The following is a 15,470-nucleotide window of genomic DNA, read 5'->3' on the forward strand; positions in this document are numbered from 1 at the left end:
TGTACTAAATACATACTCTTTTTATAATTTTTTTTCCTAGGTAAGAGAGAGTTTTTAATGTTTTAACAGAAGTTTCTCAGAGTCACAAAACAGTAATTTTTCCCACTAATTGTTAACATTAAGATCATTTTACACAATGTCAGTCTGCAGAGTAATTTTTACTATCCTGTAGTATGCAAAGCAGGACAATCTATAAATGCATATTGTGAAATATATATATAAATGAAAGTTATATATAAAATACACAGCTTTATTAGTATTAATAAATTAATATTATATATAAAAATAAATATAAATAAAAACTTTATACTATATCATCTTATATAATATTATGTATCTTAACATCATATAAATGAATAGAACACATTCATTGTAATAGAATGCAAATCCCATTTAAGTGAACTGACAGGAACAGACTTAAAATACTTTGATATGAGAATTTAATAATTAAATTAGCATTATTACCCAAAATAAGCCATCATTTCTTATGTATTGGTTCTTTTAGCTATATAAAAGTCATTATTTACAAACATCCCTACAGTTAAGCATTTAGTACTGAAAACACCAATGATTTGTCCCATAGCCCATTTAATAAGGTCAATTCAAATGAAAGTGGAAATACAAAAGTGCAAAACATCAGAAGCAAACCAAGAGCAAAAGTGTCTCACTAAGTCTTTATTAAGAAAATATACTTTATTAGTATCACTTTATTTTATATAATCAATGCCATGCTCTTATAAAATGTCCCCTACTTCTTTGACACTAACATCACCAAAATGAATTACTTAAGCACACATAAGAACCATGTGCTATATTAAAAAAAAATATATATATATATATATATAAATTTACTTACTCTTAGCCACTCTACCATATTCTCTTCAATTTCACTATCAGCAGAAATGTCTAATATAAGACGTCGTGTCAAATGAGCTTTGTGGTATCTCATAAAAACATCTTTATTTTGTACGTATTTAAGTACCAGCAGCTGTATAGAAAACAAAGTTACTTTCAATTCATGTATATTCTTAGTCAACTCTCACTGAGACCCTTCCACAACCCCAATGTCAAAATCCAGAAATTTACATAAACATACACAGATAGAAGCCTACTGAACCAACCATCTCAGAAAAATGACCAGTCCCAATACCCTACTTAGCTACTTTAAAAGCTAACAAATTGGAGACTTTAATCGAATAACCTTTTAGTTCCTATAAACATCAACTTTTCAGATTTAATAAATAGTGTAAAACTTCACATCAAAATTAAGGGTTCTCCCCAAAATTTCTCTTCTGTATAGCCTCTTCACTTTGATCTGACACTAATCTCTTTAGCCTTCTTGTCTGTATTTTCTATTTTCTTACTTTTTTACTTCCTTGTATTCCTGGGCTTATAGCAAATGACACTAACAGCCAGAGACAAAAATGAAAACAATTAATTGTTACCTACACTCACTCATTTCTAGTTCTCTATTTTGAGCTCTCACAAAAAGAAAGAAGTGACAACCCCCCAGTCTCTCTACTGTCATTCCAAACACCATCAGCTCCATTTTCCCTTTCTTTGTCCTTTAATAGGAAGTAGCAATGAATTCCTTCACAAGAATCAGGAAAGGGGGAAGAATTAAATACTATTTCCCTTTTCTAGAAGCTACAGAATAAAAATTCCCAGGAAGAGAAATAACTGCCCTCCAGAGATCTTACACTGTATAATTTCACAACATTAGCTGCTACCACACAAAGTCTCATAAGCACAACACAAATTCAAAGTGAGTAATTAAAACTGCTGAAATTAAAAAAAATATATATATATATACCACTTCTTTAAGTTTTGCTTCAATCTCTTCGGAGGTTAGTTTTTTGCTTAACGGTGTTTTTCTTAGCAACATGTCACAGTAATTGGCAAGCAACTCGGGGCATTTTGATTCAGGCTGAGTTTTTAATCCCACCCTAAAAAAAAACAAATTAAAAGCAGCTGATGAAAAGCGAATGATACCTGCAAGTATTTTTCCTAAAGCCAATTTTCCACATATCCCTTATGTTGTGTAAACCCAATGATCAGGGCTGAGACGAGGATGAGCAAGACAAGGAGGGTGCCTAACTCAAAGAGGCGCTGACTCCTAATTTCCCACAGGCGCACCTGCAGGATGCTGAGAGGGAGACCCACATTCTGTACCCCAGGTACCGGCCTACCCCGCCCCGAGTGCTGGCCCTGCCAATCATGTTTAAAAATTTTTATTCAGGTACTAACTTCCTAAATACTTTTGAAAACATTGTGTATATTTTGTAAGTTAGCATTTAGAACTTTTTGGTATTAATAGATCAAGAAAAAACTGTTTTGGGGATGTATCCAAGGTAACCTAAATTCCACAGTTATGTGATACCTACCATCATCCATTTTAGAAAAGTAAGCAAACTTTTCTGAAACAATGAAGAACCTGCATCTCTACTTTACTTTGCTAATAAAATTTAAAAACCAGGGCCCCTGAGTGGTTCAGTGGGTTAAGCATCTGCCTTTGGCTCAGGTCATGATCCCAGGGTCCGGGGATCGAGCCCCATATCAGACTCTCTGCTCAGCAGGAAGCCTACTGCTTCCTCTCCCTCTCCCACTTTCCCTGCTTGTGTTCCCTCTCTCGCTGTCTGCCAAATAAATAAAATCTTTAAAACAAACAAAAATTAAAAGCCAATGTATTGTTTTTTGTTTGTTTGTTTGTTTAATAATTCTGAATGTACTGTATTTTTCTGCTCGGAAGTCTTGCATTTATTCTTTATCTGGCTTCTCTAAATTATGAATGTAAATAAATTAAAATTCAACATTCTAAAATTTGTGTATACAAGACTCTGGTGTCCCAGAATGGAGTTAATTCAACCTGTTTTAAGTACATAACTTACGGGTGGCTGGGTTATGGACAGTGGGGAGGGTATGTGATATGGTGAGTGCTGTGAAGTGTGTAAGTCTGACGATTCACAGACCTGTACCCCTGGGGCAAATAATACATTATATATGCTAATAAAAATAATTTTTTTAAAAAGTACACAATTTACCAAAACAACATAATTATGTTGTGTCTGTGTGTATAAAACATACACAGTATCTTAATGAGGTACATGAAACTTTTCCCCCTCTTACTTAATGAATCCAGAAACCACAATTTTATTTCTACTTTTTTTCTAGTTCTTATTTTTATAACTGTATATCTGTCCTGAAAAAATATCATTCACATAAATAAGTAGATGGGAGTGGAAGGTTTTCTGATGTTACGCCACTCGTTGAGAACCTCCTGAGTTATATGCTTAAAAAATACATACAGATCTAACAAAAAAGGTCATTTTTAGTAATGCATCATATTATGGAAACCATGTGACTTACAAAAGGGCCTGACACCTAGTTGTCAGAAATTCATCCTCTGTACATCAATCCCAAAGTTTCAAAATAATCCCTTCTTCTGCAGCTTGGAGGCTTTTTATGTTTCAAGGCAACACACAGCAGTATAATGAGAGAGAGAGTCATGCCTTTCTTTGCAAAGCATGGAGGAAAAACCCGGGAAGTGGAAAGGGCAAACGGTAACTGGTACTTCCACCAAAGGCCTCGGGTATAGAAAGGAGCAGATGTGAAAGGGAGGACCCAGAGCTGATCTCCAGCTTCCACATGGCACACTTGGGGAAGGTGTTTCTGACACTGCAGGACCACTAGCTCGCTTCTCCAGGGTCCCTCTGTTTCTTTGAGTCTATTCCCACTGACAGTGCCGCGCTACCGCAGGAGCCGCCACCCTCCCGCAGGGAGGCCTCCTGTCTCCCTTCCTCCAACAGGCCTGCTGAGAAGATGGTGGTCGGCCTTTTGGGGCTGTGTCATTTCCCCCCAGGGCTTTCTTAGAGCTCGTCTGTTCTCAGTCTTGGCTGTTTCACTATGACACACTTAGGAATGGCTTAATCTGCATCAATCCTGCTTGGGATTCAGAGAGATGTCTGAACCTAACTGGCATCTTGCTTCTGTTTTGGAAATTTCTGGTCAACTGCTCTTCAAATATTGCTATGTCCCCCTTTTCTGTCTCTAGAATTCCACTTACAGATCGCTACACATATTTTACCTTTTCTCAGGTAACATTTTCCACCTATCTGTCCATTAATATGAATTATTTCTTTTCTATGTAAACTTATTATTACTAAGATATAATTCACATACCATGTAGTTCATCCATTTAAAGTACCTAATTCAATGTTTTTTAAGTATATCTACAAACTTGTGCAACCATCATGATAATGAAATTTAAAAAAAAAAATTTATTTGAAGATTTTCTTTATTCACGAGAGGACAGGAGGCCAATGGAGAAGCAGACTCCCCTCTGAGCAGGGAGCCCAAAGCAGGGCTCGATCCCAGAACCCTGGGATTGTGACCTGAGCTGAAGGCAGATGCTTAACCGACTGGGCCACCTGTGCACCCCATCACAGTGAAATTTTAAAACATTTTCATTATCCCCAAAAGAAACCCTATACTCATCACCAGTCAAATGTCATTCTTCACCTATCTCCCCCCTTCCTGGTCCCTGGCTACAAGTCATCTACCTTCTCTCTTTAGGGATTTCCTTATTCTGAGCAGCTCAATAAAGGGAACCATACAATATGTGGACTTTTGTGACTGAATTCTTTTACTTAGAATAATGTTCTTAAGTTTCAACCTTATCATAACACATACTGATAGTTCATTTCTTTAAAAAAATACTTTCCTTTTTTATTGTGGTAAAAAGATTTACAATTTTAATCATTTTTAAGTTTACAATTTAGGGGCATTAAGTACATTCACAACGTTCTGCAAATATGATCTGTGTGCAGAACTTTCTCACTGTCCTAAACAGCAACCCTACACCCATTAAACAATAACTCTGTACTCTCCCACCCTCAGTCCCTGTTAATGTCAATTTTATTTTTTATATCAATGAATTTGCCTATCCTAGACACCTCATATAAGTGGAACAATAGAAAATGTGTTCTTGGGGCGCCTGGGTGGCTCAGTGGGTTAAGCTGCTGCCTTCGGCTCAGGTCATGATCCCAGGGTGAAAGCCTCTCCTTTAAAAAAAAAAAAAATAAGAAAGAAAGAAAATGTGTTCCTTTGTATGTAGCTGATTTCACTTAGCACATTCTCAGGGTTTCATTTATGTTGTAGCATGTATCAGAATTCATTCTCTTTTATGGGTGGATGATATCGCACTGCACAGATACACCGCATGTTGATTACCCATTCATCAAACAATGGGCATTCGGGTTGTTTCCTTTGGGGAAGGCTATTAAGAATAATGCTGCTACAAACATTCATGCACAAATTTTTGAGAGTGTGTATGTTTTTTTCTCTTGGGTACATACCCAGTAGTGGAACTGCTAGGTGATATGGTAATGCTATATTTAACTTCTTTTTTTTTTTTTTTAAGATTTTATTTATTTATTTGACAGGCAGAGATCACAAGTAGGCAGAGAGGCAGGCAGAGAGAGAGGAAGAAGCAGGCTCCCTGCCGAGCAGAGAGCCCGATGTGGGGCTCGATCCCATGACCCTGGGATCATGACCCGAGCTAAAGGCAGCGGCTTTAACCCACTGAGCCACCGAGGCGCCCCTGTATTTAACTTCTTGAAGAACTACCAAACTATTTCCAAAGTGGCTGCATAGAAGAACTATAAATGAATCCAATCTCTCCACATCCTCACCAATACCTGTGCCTTTTCAATTTTAGCCATTCTAGTGGGGATGAGTGGTATATCACTGTGCTTAAGCTATTGATCTTAATTATTTATTTATTTTTTAAAGATTTTATTTAGTTATTTGACAGACAGAGATCACAAGCAGGCAGAGAGGCAGGCAGAGAGAGAGGAGGAAGCAGGCTCCCTGCTGAGCAGAGAACCCAATGCGGGGCTCCATCCCAGGACTGAGACCACGACCCGAGCCGAAGGCAGTGGCTTAACCCACTGAGCCACCCAGGCGCCCCTGATCTTAATTATTTTAAAGTCCTTATCTGCCAACTCCAATATTGGGATCATCTGACAATCTGTTTCTAAAATGGTTTTTCTCTTCATTGAACGTATGTGTCTCTGCCTTCACAAGCCTGGTAACGTCATCCTGATTACCGGGCACTACATGTAAAGCATCATGGAGGCACCAGATGATGTCAGCTCCCATTAGGAGTGGGTTCAAGCTCTGTTCTGTTCTGGAGGAGGCCAATCACTTTAATTCAACCAGGGGCTGGGTTGCAGTTTGGTCAAGAAGAAGTCTACTTCTGGTAGAATCAGTCATTTTTCACACAGCCCTAACTTCTTTCAGGGGACAATAATATTTAGTGGACTACATCTGGTGCTAGTTGTGTTCCTTGCTTTTGGCGTGTCACTGCTGCTAGGTCCTCTCAGTGGACAAACTTAGAGATACACATACTCATTTACGACTACGGTATCTGGCCCTGTTTCCTTATGAATGTTATTTCTCATCTTAATGAGGCTCTAATATAAGTCTGACAACTTAGAATGAACAAGGGCCTCGAAAAACACACCTGGCCACAACTAAAACTAAGTTACTTAAGAAATCTGAAGAGGCTGAACCTGGGATCAACATCTGCACATAAAGAAAACCCCAGGCCCGGATGATTTCACTTATGAATTCTATCAAACATGTAAGGAAGAAGTAATACCAATTACACTCATTCTTTTAGAACATACAAACGGAGGAAATAACTATCAATCCTTACAAAGCCAACTTAATCCTAATACCAAAAAATGACAAAGACATGATAAAAATGAAAATTATACATGGCACAAAGACCAGAAAAGAAAGAGGTCAAATCCTTCATGAATATGGATGGAAAAAAAAAAAAAATCTAACCAACATTATTAGCAAACTGAGTGCAGGATATATAAAAAGAATAATATGCATCACAACCAAGTAGAGTTTATCCTAGCAATTCAGCCTTGGTTAAATGTGATTTTTTAAGAAAAACCAATGTACTGGGATCCCCGGGTGGCTCAGCTGGTTAAGAGTCTGCCTTCTGCTCAGGTCACAATCCCAGTGTTCTGGGATCAAGTCCTGCCTCCGGCTCCTTGTTCAGTGAGGAGCCTGCCTCTCCCTCTACCTGCGGCTCCCCCTGCTTGTGCTCACTCTTTCTCTGACAAATGAATAAGTAAAATCTTTAAAAAAAAAAACAAAAACAAAAAACAGGGTGCCTGGGTGGCTCAGTGGATTAAGCTGCTGCCTGCTGCTCAGGTCATGATCTCAGGGTCCTGGGATCGAGTCCCGCATCAGGCTCTCTGCTCAGCGGGGAACCTGCTTCCTCCTCTCTCTCTGCCTGCCTCTCTGCCTACTTGTGATCTCTATCTGTCAAATAAATAAATAAAATATTAAAAAAAAAAACCGGGGCGCCTGGGTGGCTCAGTGGGTGAAAGCCTCTGCTTTCAGCTCAGGTCATGATCTCAGGGTCCTGAAATCGAGCCCCGTGTCAGGCTCTCTGCTCAGCGGGGAGCCTGCTTCCTCCTCTCTGTCTCTGCCTCCCTCTCTGCATACTTGTGATCTCTGTCAAATGAATAAATAAAATCTTTTTAAAAAAAAAATAAAAATAAAACAACAACAAAAAAACACAATATATTTACCACATCAGAAAAATATAGAGGAAAAACCCTATGATCATTTCAACACAGAAAAAACATTTAAAAAAAGTCAACACCCATTCATTATCAAAACTTTTAACAAGCTAGAAATAAAAAGCAATCTAAATAAGGGCATATATGAAAAACCCTCAGCTAACTTTGTACCTAGCGATAAATATTAAAGGTCCCCCACAAGCTTGACAAAAAGGACAGGGACACCCACTTTCACCACTTCTATTCAGCACGGTCTAAGACCCTAACCATGTAGCAAGGCAAGAAAAAGAACTAAGTGGTATGAAGATCAGAAAGCAGTAAAACAGTATTCACAGATTACATGATTATTTACACAGAAAACTCTTAAGAAATCTACAAAACAACTACTGGAATAGCTTTGACACAAGGTAACAGTATATAAAATCAATATACAACAATCAACTGTATTTCTATATACTAGCAAAATACTAGAACATCAAGAGTTCATAGAAAAAAAGAACAAAATTAAACTACTTGGCTTACCACAGAACTGTATTAATTAGAACTATGTAGTAATGGCCTAAGGATATCCAAATAAAAAAATGGAATAAAATAGCACAGAAATAACACACATATTTTTAAGTCACTTGATTTTTGACAAAATGCACTGAAGCCATGCAGTGGGAATGGTAAGTATTTCCAACAAATGATGATGAAACCAGTTGCTATCCATATGGAAAAGAAAAAAACATTAAATATAACCTCCTACTTACAATATAAATAATCATTTATTTAAGATGGATCTTAAGCTAAAATTCTAAAGCTTCTAGAAGAAACAAAAAAGATTATCTTCATGTCACAGGGGTAGAAACAGACAAAGTTTTTCTGAACAAAACATAAAAAAGCATCAACCATAAAAGAAAAGTATGTATCTCTCAGTCTACATAAAGAATATCTAAGGGCGCCTGGGTGGCTCAGTGGGTTAAGCCATTGCCTTCGGCTCAGGTCATGATCTCAGGGTCCTGGGATCGAGTCCCGCATCGGGCTCTCTGCTCAGCAGGGAGCCTGCTTCCCTCTCTCTCTCTCTCTCTGCCTGCCTCTCTGCCTACTTGTGATCTCTATCTGTCAAATAAATAAATAAAATATTAAAAAAAAAAAAAAGAATATCTAAGAACTGTTACAGCCCCCTAATGAAAAGGAATAATGCTGTGGGGGGGGGGGGACAAAACAAAACAGGCAAAAGAGTGGAACAGATACTTAAGTAAAATACAAGAAAGCCAAACAGTACAAGAGAAAGTGCTCGACACCAATGAAGTCTTAAGGGAAATGGAATTACAACCACACCAAGAAAGTATATCATCATGACCTGAGCCAAACGCAGACACTTAACCTACTGAACAACCCAGGTGCCCCTAAAATAGCAATTCTTAGCTAGAAAGTATATCAAAACATTTTTCCAATGAACTTTAGTGCTTAGTACTACTCTAAAGGTACCATAACTAGCTCAGCTTTACCATTTTGTAAATTTAACTTATCAATGTATCCATTTAATTCATTATATTTTAGATTTTTTTAAAATGGCAATATAAATATTTACATTAATATTGACTTCCCTCTTTCAGTATGGTGAATTGAGTTATATTCTATGTTTTTATAAGTAATAAAGTAACTTTAGAGACTAATAGGAGAAAAAAAATCACATAGAGATTCTAAAAGATTAAGAACACTTTTCTACTTAAAAAAATAAGATCAACATTTTTTGATGACCATGCGAGATAATATGAAATTAAAAACTAAGAGATTTTTTAATATTCAAAGGCAGTAAAAATCATACAGGTAAAAAAAAAAAAAGGCAGCAGCAAAAATCAAACCTAATAGATTTTAGGGAGACAGGACACCACACATACCCAATAATGTCTAAAACACTCCAAAAAAGTTAAGAATCTTAAATGTGATTTTTAAAAACTTACCCTTTCTGCTTCAAAGGTAATTCAAGTTTAAATATGGTAGCATCATTAACAACTGCTTTATATGCCTGCAAAGAATTTACAATGAAATGAACATTATTTTTAGTATTTAAAATATAGTTTGGTATTTTAACGGTGTCTGTGGCCTGACGGAATGTTTCAAGCCACGACTTCAGCGTGTTCCCTCTCACGTCAGGACTGGCCTTGTTCTCAAGTGGGGTCTCAGTGCTGCCTGACGGCCGTCCCACTCTCTCTGTGCACACTCCCCCAGAACACACTTCACACATCGTCCTTCCCTTCAGCCTTCCCCATTTACTCCCTGCGGAGACTTTCCGAGAGGACGGGACTCCCTGTGATGCTAATAAAACCGAGGTGAACAGAATTCCCTCTCATTTCTCCTCTATCATATTTCCCTGTCCACTGTTCCTAGGCACACAAATAGATCATTATTTAAACCTAAACAGGGAGGAGAGGGAGAAGCAGATGCCCCACTGAGCAGGGAGCCCAACACAGGGCTGGTTCCCAGGACCCGGGACCATGACCCGAGCCGCAGGCGGCTACTTCGCCGCCTGAGCCCCCCAGGCGCCCCGGCAGCAGCACTTGAAACCAGCCCACCATGCCCTCGTCCTGGAAGTGCTTGTCCCACGTGCTACGACACTGTACTCTCCGGCTCCTTCCGCTCACTCTGCTCTCTCCTCACGAAAGCTGGTTCTTCATCTTTCTCCTAACAAAACCGACAGTGCCCCAGGCCAGACCTTGGTCTCTCATCTTTTCCATCCTCACTCATTACACTGGTGCGCGTGGCCGGTGTCAGCACTTTAAATGCCATCCGTATGTATGAAAAAATAATGAATACTGTTTTTCTGAAAATAAATAAATTGGAAAAAAAAATGCCATCCGTATGATAAAGCTCCCGAATTTATTATTCAGGTCTGTTCTCTCCCTTACACGCCATACTGGACACTGCCACACCGATGTTTCATGAACGTTTCAAAGTTAACCTGTCCAAAACTGAGCTCCTAATCTAACGGCCATCCCAATCTAACGACCTTCCCAATCTAACGGCCATCCCAATCTAACGACCTTCCCAATCTAACGACCATCCCGATCTAACGACCATCCCGATCTAACGACCATCCCGATCTAACGGCCATCCCAATCTAACGACCTTCCCAATCTAACGGCCATCCCAATCTAACGACCATCCTGATCTAACGACCTTCCCGATCTAACGACCTTCCCGATCTAACGACCATCCCGATCTAACGACCATCCCGATCTAACGGCCATCCCAATCTAACGACCATCCCGATCTAACGGCCATCCCAATCTAACAACCATCCCAATCTAACGACCTTCCCAATCTAACGACCATCCCGATCTAACGACCATCCCAATCTAACGGCCACCCTCCCAAAACCTGCCTTTCCTCCATCTTCCCCACCTCAGCAAGCATGTGCTTCTAATCAATCAGAACAAAAATTTAAATGTCATCCCTGACTGGTCTCTTTCTATCACGTTCTACATCGGACTCATTGGCAAATCTCGTGCAGTCTGTTGTCATCACCAGTATCTGACTGGCTCTGATGTCTCTAACAACCATTGTTCCGGGCCCAGCCTCCAGCATTGCTTTATGAATTACTTAAACAGGTTTTTAGCCGACGTTCTTACTTCTTCTCCTGCCCCCCTTCAGTCGATTCTTTTTGCAGCAACCAAGTGACCCTGTTAAAATGTAAGTCATATCCATTCTGTTCAAAACCTTCTAATGACTTTCGATCCTCCTCGGGGTGAAAACCAAACTGCCTTCCCTAGCTCGGGGTCTTCCGTGATCTGGCCTCCTACTGTCTGTGACTTCATTTCCTACTCCTCCCTTCACTCCATCCACTCGGGCCACACTGACCTTTTTTCCTCCTGTTCCTGGAATGTGACAGGTAAATTCCTGCCTTACAGCTTTTTAAGCTGTCCCTTTTGCTGGATACTCTTCCCTCAGAAAGCCATATGACTTTATTTCTTAATTACTTTCAATCCTGATTCAGACGCCTCCTCAACAAAGCTTTGGCTGGCCACTCCACTTAATATTTTGAACTAACGCACACTACACCTCTAGCCTCCCTTAAAGCCATTCTTACCCTCTCTCTCTCTACCTACGTACCTACCCACCTAAAAATGGGGGGAAAAAAACACTACCGGAGAAAGTTGATGGTCTTTTTAGAGTTACAGGAAAAAAAAAAAAAGAAATAAGAAATAAGAAAGGTAGATCAAAATGAAAAAACTGACGCTAACTTCTAGTGATAGGTTTATGACATTTAAAAAGATAAAACCCTGGGGCTTAGTCAGTTAAGCAACCAACTCGTGATTTCAGCTCAGGTTGTAATCTCAGGTTCATGGGATGGAGTCCTGTGTGGAGCTACGCGCTCAGTGGGGAGTCTGCTTGGGATTCTCTCTCTCCCTCTCCATCCCCGCCCCCCATGCACATTCTCTCTCTTTAAATTAAAACAAAACAAACTTAAAAAGATAAAACCTGAAGGATAACACCCTGTTTCATTATTATCCCACACTAGTAAGGATAGGAGAAAGGGGCAAGGGAAGTGGGATAAATGGGACCGGATCCCCTGGAGTCCCATGAAAAGGGCAGAGAACAGAAACTGTGCTGGAGAACAGGGTGTGGGCGAGGCAGGGTATCACGGAAGTTCCAGGACATGGGTACTTTGAGGTGGGTCTTAAAGGACGGATCAATAGGAATTCAATATTTTTTTAAAATCTCAAAAAAATGAAGACAAATTTCCTAGCTAGATTCTAGTTCACAAGCATACCCAATTCTTACAAAACCATGTAACAAACCAAATACAATAAAAATGGCTGTCCTCCACTGATAAAAAATCAGAGTTGCTATGTTTTTAGTTTATAATTTAGTAGCATAATGGTACAAGTTCCTTTTTAAAGTAAATTATGACAATACTGTTACTATACAAGAATATATACCTTATCTCTTGCAGTAAGAAATCGCGGATCATCTTGAAAAGCTTCTTTGACGAGTTTACTAAATCTATTAAATAATGTAAGTAACTGTTCAACGTATTTCTCAGAATCCTAAAAATAAAATGTTTTATACTCAATTGAGGTTTTTAAAAAAGAAAACACAAAAAAATGAGAAAATATAAACAAAATTTTAATAAAACACTGTAGCTCTAAAATTTGAGAAATTCTCTGAAAAATTCTTGATATTAAAAGACGTTCCAACATTACCATTGTATCATCAATTACTATTTTAAGTACCCAAGCTCTCATTTAAGGAACAACGTGGACATACGTGCACCCCCGCCACCGAGGACACTCACGGTAGTAATAGTTTCAGCAGCTGCTACCATATCTGCCAGGCCGGCACTAACAATATGTTCCTCCAAGTCCTTCAACATTGGCTCTATCCCATTGGGAACTTTGTCCATCAGCGAAAACATCAAATGTAATTCTGAAACGATAGAACACACTCGAATCATCATCTCATCCATCAAAATACATTTTCTCTTTCATTTGTATCTTGGGTCTAGAATTCCTAGGATAGTGAAAGTCTGGAGCAATATTAGTTGGAAACTGAAAACCTTAGCAGTATTCTGTGGGTATGATTAGGAGTTTTTCCTACCAAGTACTGTAACTTACGGATTCACCTGCTCTGACAAAAGTTATTTTTAAAAGAAATTCTAATTAAAAGTGATCACTCACCATAAAACCTAACTCCTCTTAAAAGGTGAGTCATTTGACCTTCAACTCAATGGAATATGTTTATTTATTTATTTATTTATTTATTTATAATTTTATTTTTTTCTTACATTTAAATTCAATTAATTAACATATAATGTATTATTTGTTTCAGGGGCACAGGTCTGTGATCCATCAGTCTCACAGAACACCCGGAGCTCATTACAACACATACCTTCCCCAGAGTCCATCATCCAGTTACCCCAGGCCCCCACCCAACATCCCCTCCAGCAACCCTGTTTGTTTCCTAAGATTAAGAGTCTCTAAGGGTTTGTCTCCCTCTCTGGCTTCACCTTGTTTCAGTTTTTCTTCTCTTCCCCTACGATCCTCTGCCTCGTATCTTAAATTCCCCATATCAATGAGATCATATGAGAATGGAACATTTTTAAACCTAAATAGTACAAAAGTTTACACAGAAGGGTAGTATATTTCATAAAGTAAATGTAGTATTAAATATACAGCACCACATCATCAAGTGGCAAAAAAAAAAATTCCATCATCAGATTATTCCAAGTGATTATAAAAGCATATTAGAGATAATATAAAATTGTATTCATAAGGAATTTTTCAGTTTATAAAAACACTTTCTCCTGTTATACCATGTAACAGACCTTCACAAAAATCCCACTGCACAGAAGCGGCTACCACTACATAGCCTTCTGAAGGGAAACCGCCATGGAGCCCAGCACAGATCTCATTAGCCTGGCATACACAGATTCTAAGATTTCGTCTATGCCAATGAGCTTTTTACTATAAAACTATAAGTGTACGAACCTACCTGACCGAAATGCACACTTTAAAAGCAACTAGAGACTAAACAGGACCTTGCGCTCGTACACAGTGAAATCTGGAGAGGAATGCGTCCGAGTTTTTACCATATTGGTTGTAATGTACTCGCAACCTCCCAAAATGTATCTTTATTAAGAAAACTTGTCAGTAATAAAAAAGCACACTTGCAGAAACCTTAAATTGTAACATATTTTAGGAAAGAGGGAGGGAGATCATTAACAAGGAGTGTCCTATTACTTTCTAAAAATACTCGCCACAAAGTTTCACACAGAAGCCAAACACCTAGTTCTAGTCTTTTCCAAATGTTTGTCCTTTTAATTAGTCTTTAAAAGCAGAGCCCTACATCTGAGAACAAACTGAACCCACTGCCATTTTCTACAAACAAATGTTGATACCTAAGGGTGGAATGTTTAAAACGTAAATTTATAACCTTCTTTGCAGTACTGCTGTGTTAAAATTTTATCATTTTCTTTAAGCACAGTTTATTGTTACAAATATACCTACGTAGAAAAGGATGATCTAACAGCAGCTTATTAAAAGTAATCTGCTTCAAAGATACCCTCTTAAAAGATTATGAGAACTTTATGTGATGTTTTACCTACTTTCAGTTTCATTTCGCTTGATCATGCCTTGGCACTCTGCTAAGATAGTCTCCTTAAAGGATGTCACCAGGGCATTTACACAGCATTCCATGAGCTGAAATATATCAGAAATTGGTCAAGGCTATTATAAGCACAAACCTACTCCACCCCAGTTTGCTTTTTAAGCTCCATAAAAACCACACTGTTCAACAACAGCAAGAAAATGAAGCATAATGAATGCAGAACTTACTTACCTTTACTGCAGGCGAACTGAAGGTGGGCACTCTATACTAGTTTACCACGGTATTTTTACCCCAAGAAAAAGGCCACAGAACTTAAGTTCTCTTTAGAAATTTACATGGACAGCCCCAAGGAGGGGAGGAAAAAAACCCAAAAATATACAAAACAAAATGAGGGGAAAAAGAAACCAGAAAAACTCGGATGAATTCTTTTCTGGAGAGAACATGTATTAAAATCAGAGTCTAAAACTCTAAGTCATTCAACAAACCATCACTGGACGCTTACTATGTGCAGGCAGCAGAGAAGTGGTCAGGAGACAAGACTAGGAGATAGCCCCTGCTTTGGAGGAGGAGCACCGTCTAATTAAGGGTAGGGAAGAAAGCAAACATAAACTAATATATACAACACAGTTAAGTAGCCACACACACACACTCACACCCAACACACAAAAAAACACGCAGAGGACGACATACTTCTGGGGTAGTTAAAAAGCTCTCACCTACAAGACGAAATCTAAACTGAATCTTGAAAAATAATCACAAGCCCAAAATGGA

At 38.6% G+C, this 15,470-nt stretch overlaps 1 protein-coding gene across 1 annotated transcript in view; it reads right to left on the bottom strand.

Annotated features, from left to right (window-relative positions):
- Positions 1–15,470, bottom strand: part of CUL5 (cullin 5) — an 88,841-nt gene that overhangs the window by 12,646 nt on the left and 60,725 nt on the right. The window contains 6 exon segments of the mRNA XM_044257717.1: positions 857–988; positions 1,814–1,946; positions 9,554–9,618; positions 12,533–12,640; positions 12,889–13,019; positions 14,698–14,791. Of these exon segments, the coding sequence (XP_044113652.1) occupies positions 857–988; positions 1,814–1,946; positions 9,554–9,618; positions 12,533–12,640; positions 12,889–13,019; positions 14,698–14,791 (663 nt within the window).

This window comes from Neovison vison, chromosome 7, assembly GCF_020171115.1.
Source record: "Neovison vison isolate M4711 chromosome 7, ASM_NN_V1, whole genome shotgun sequence".
NCBI lineage: Eukaryota > Metazoa > Chordata > Mammalia > Carnivora > Mustelidae > Neogale > Neogale vison.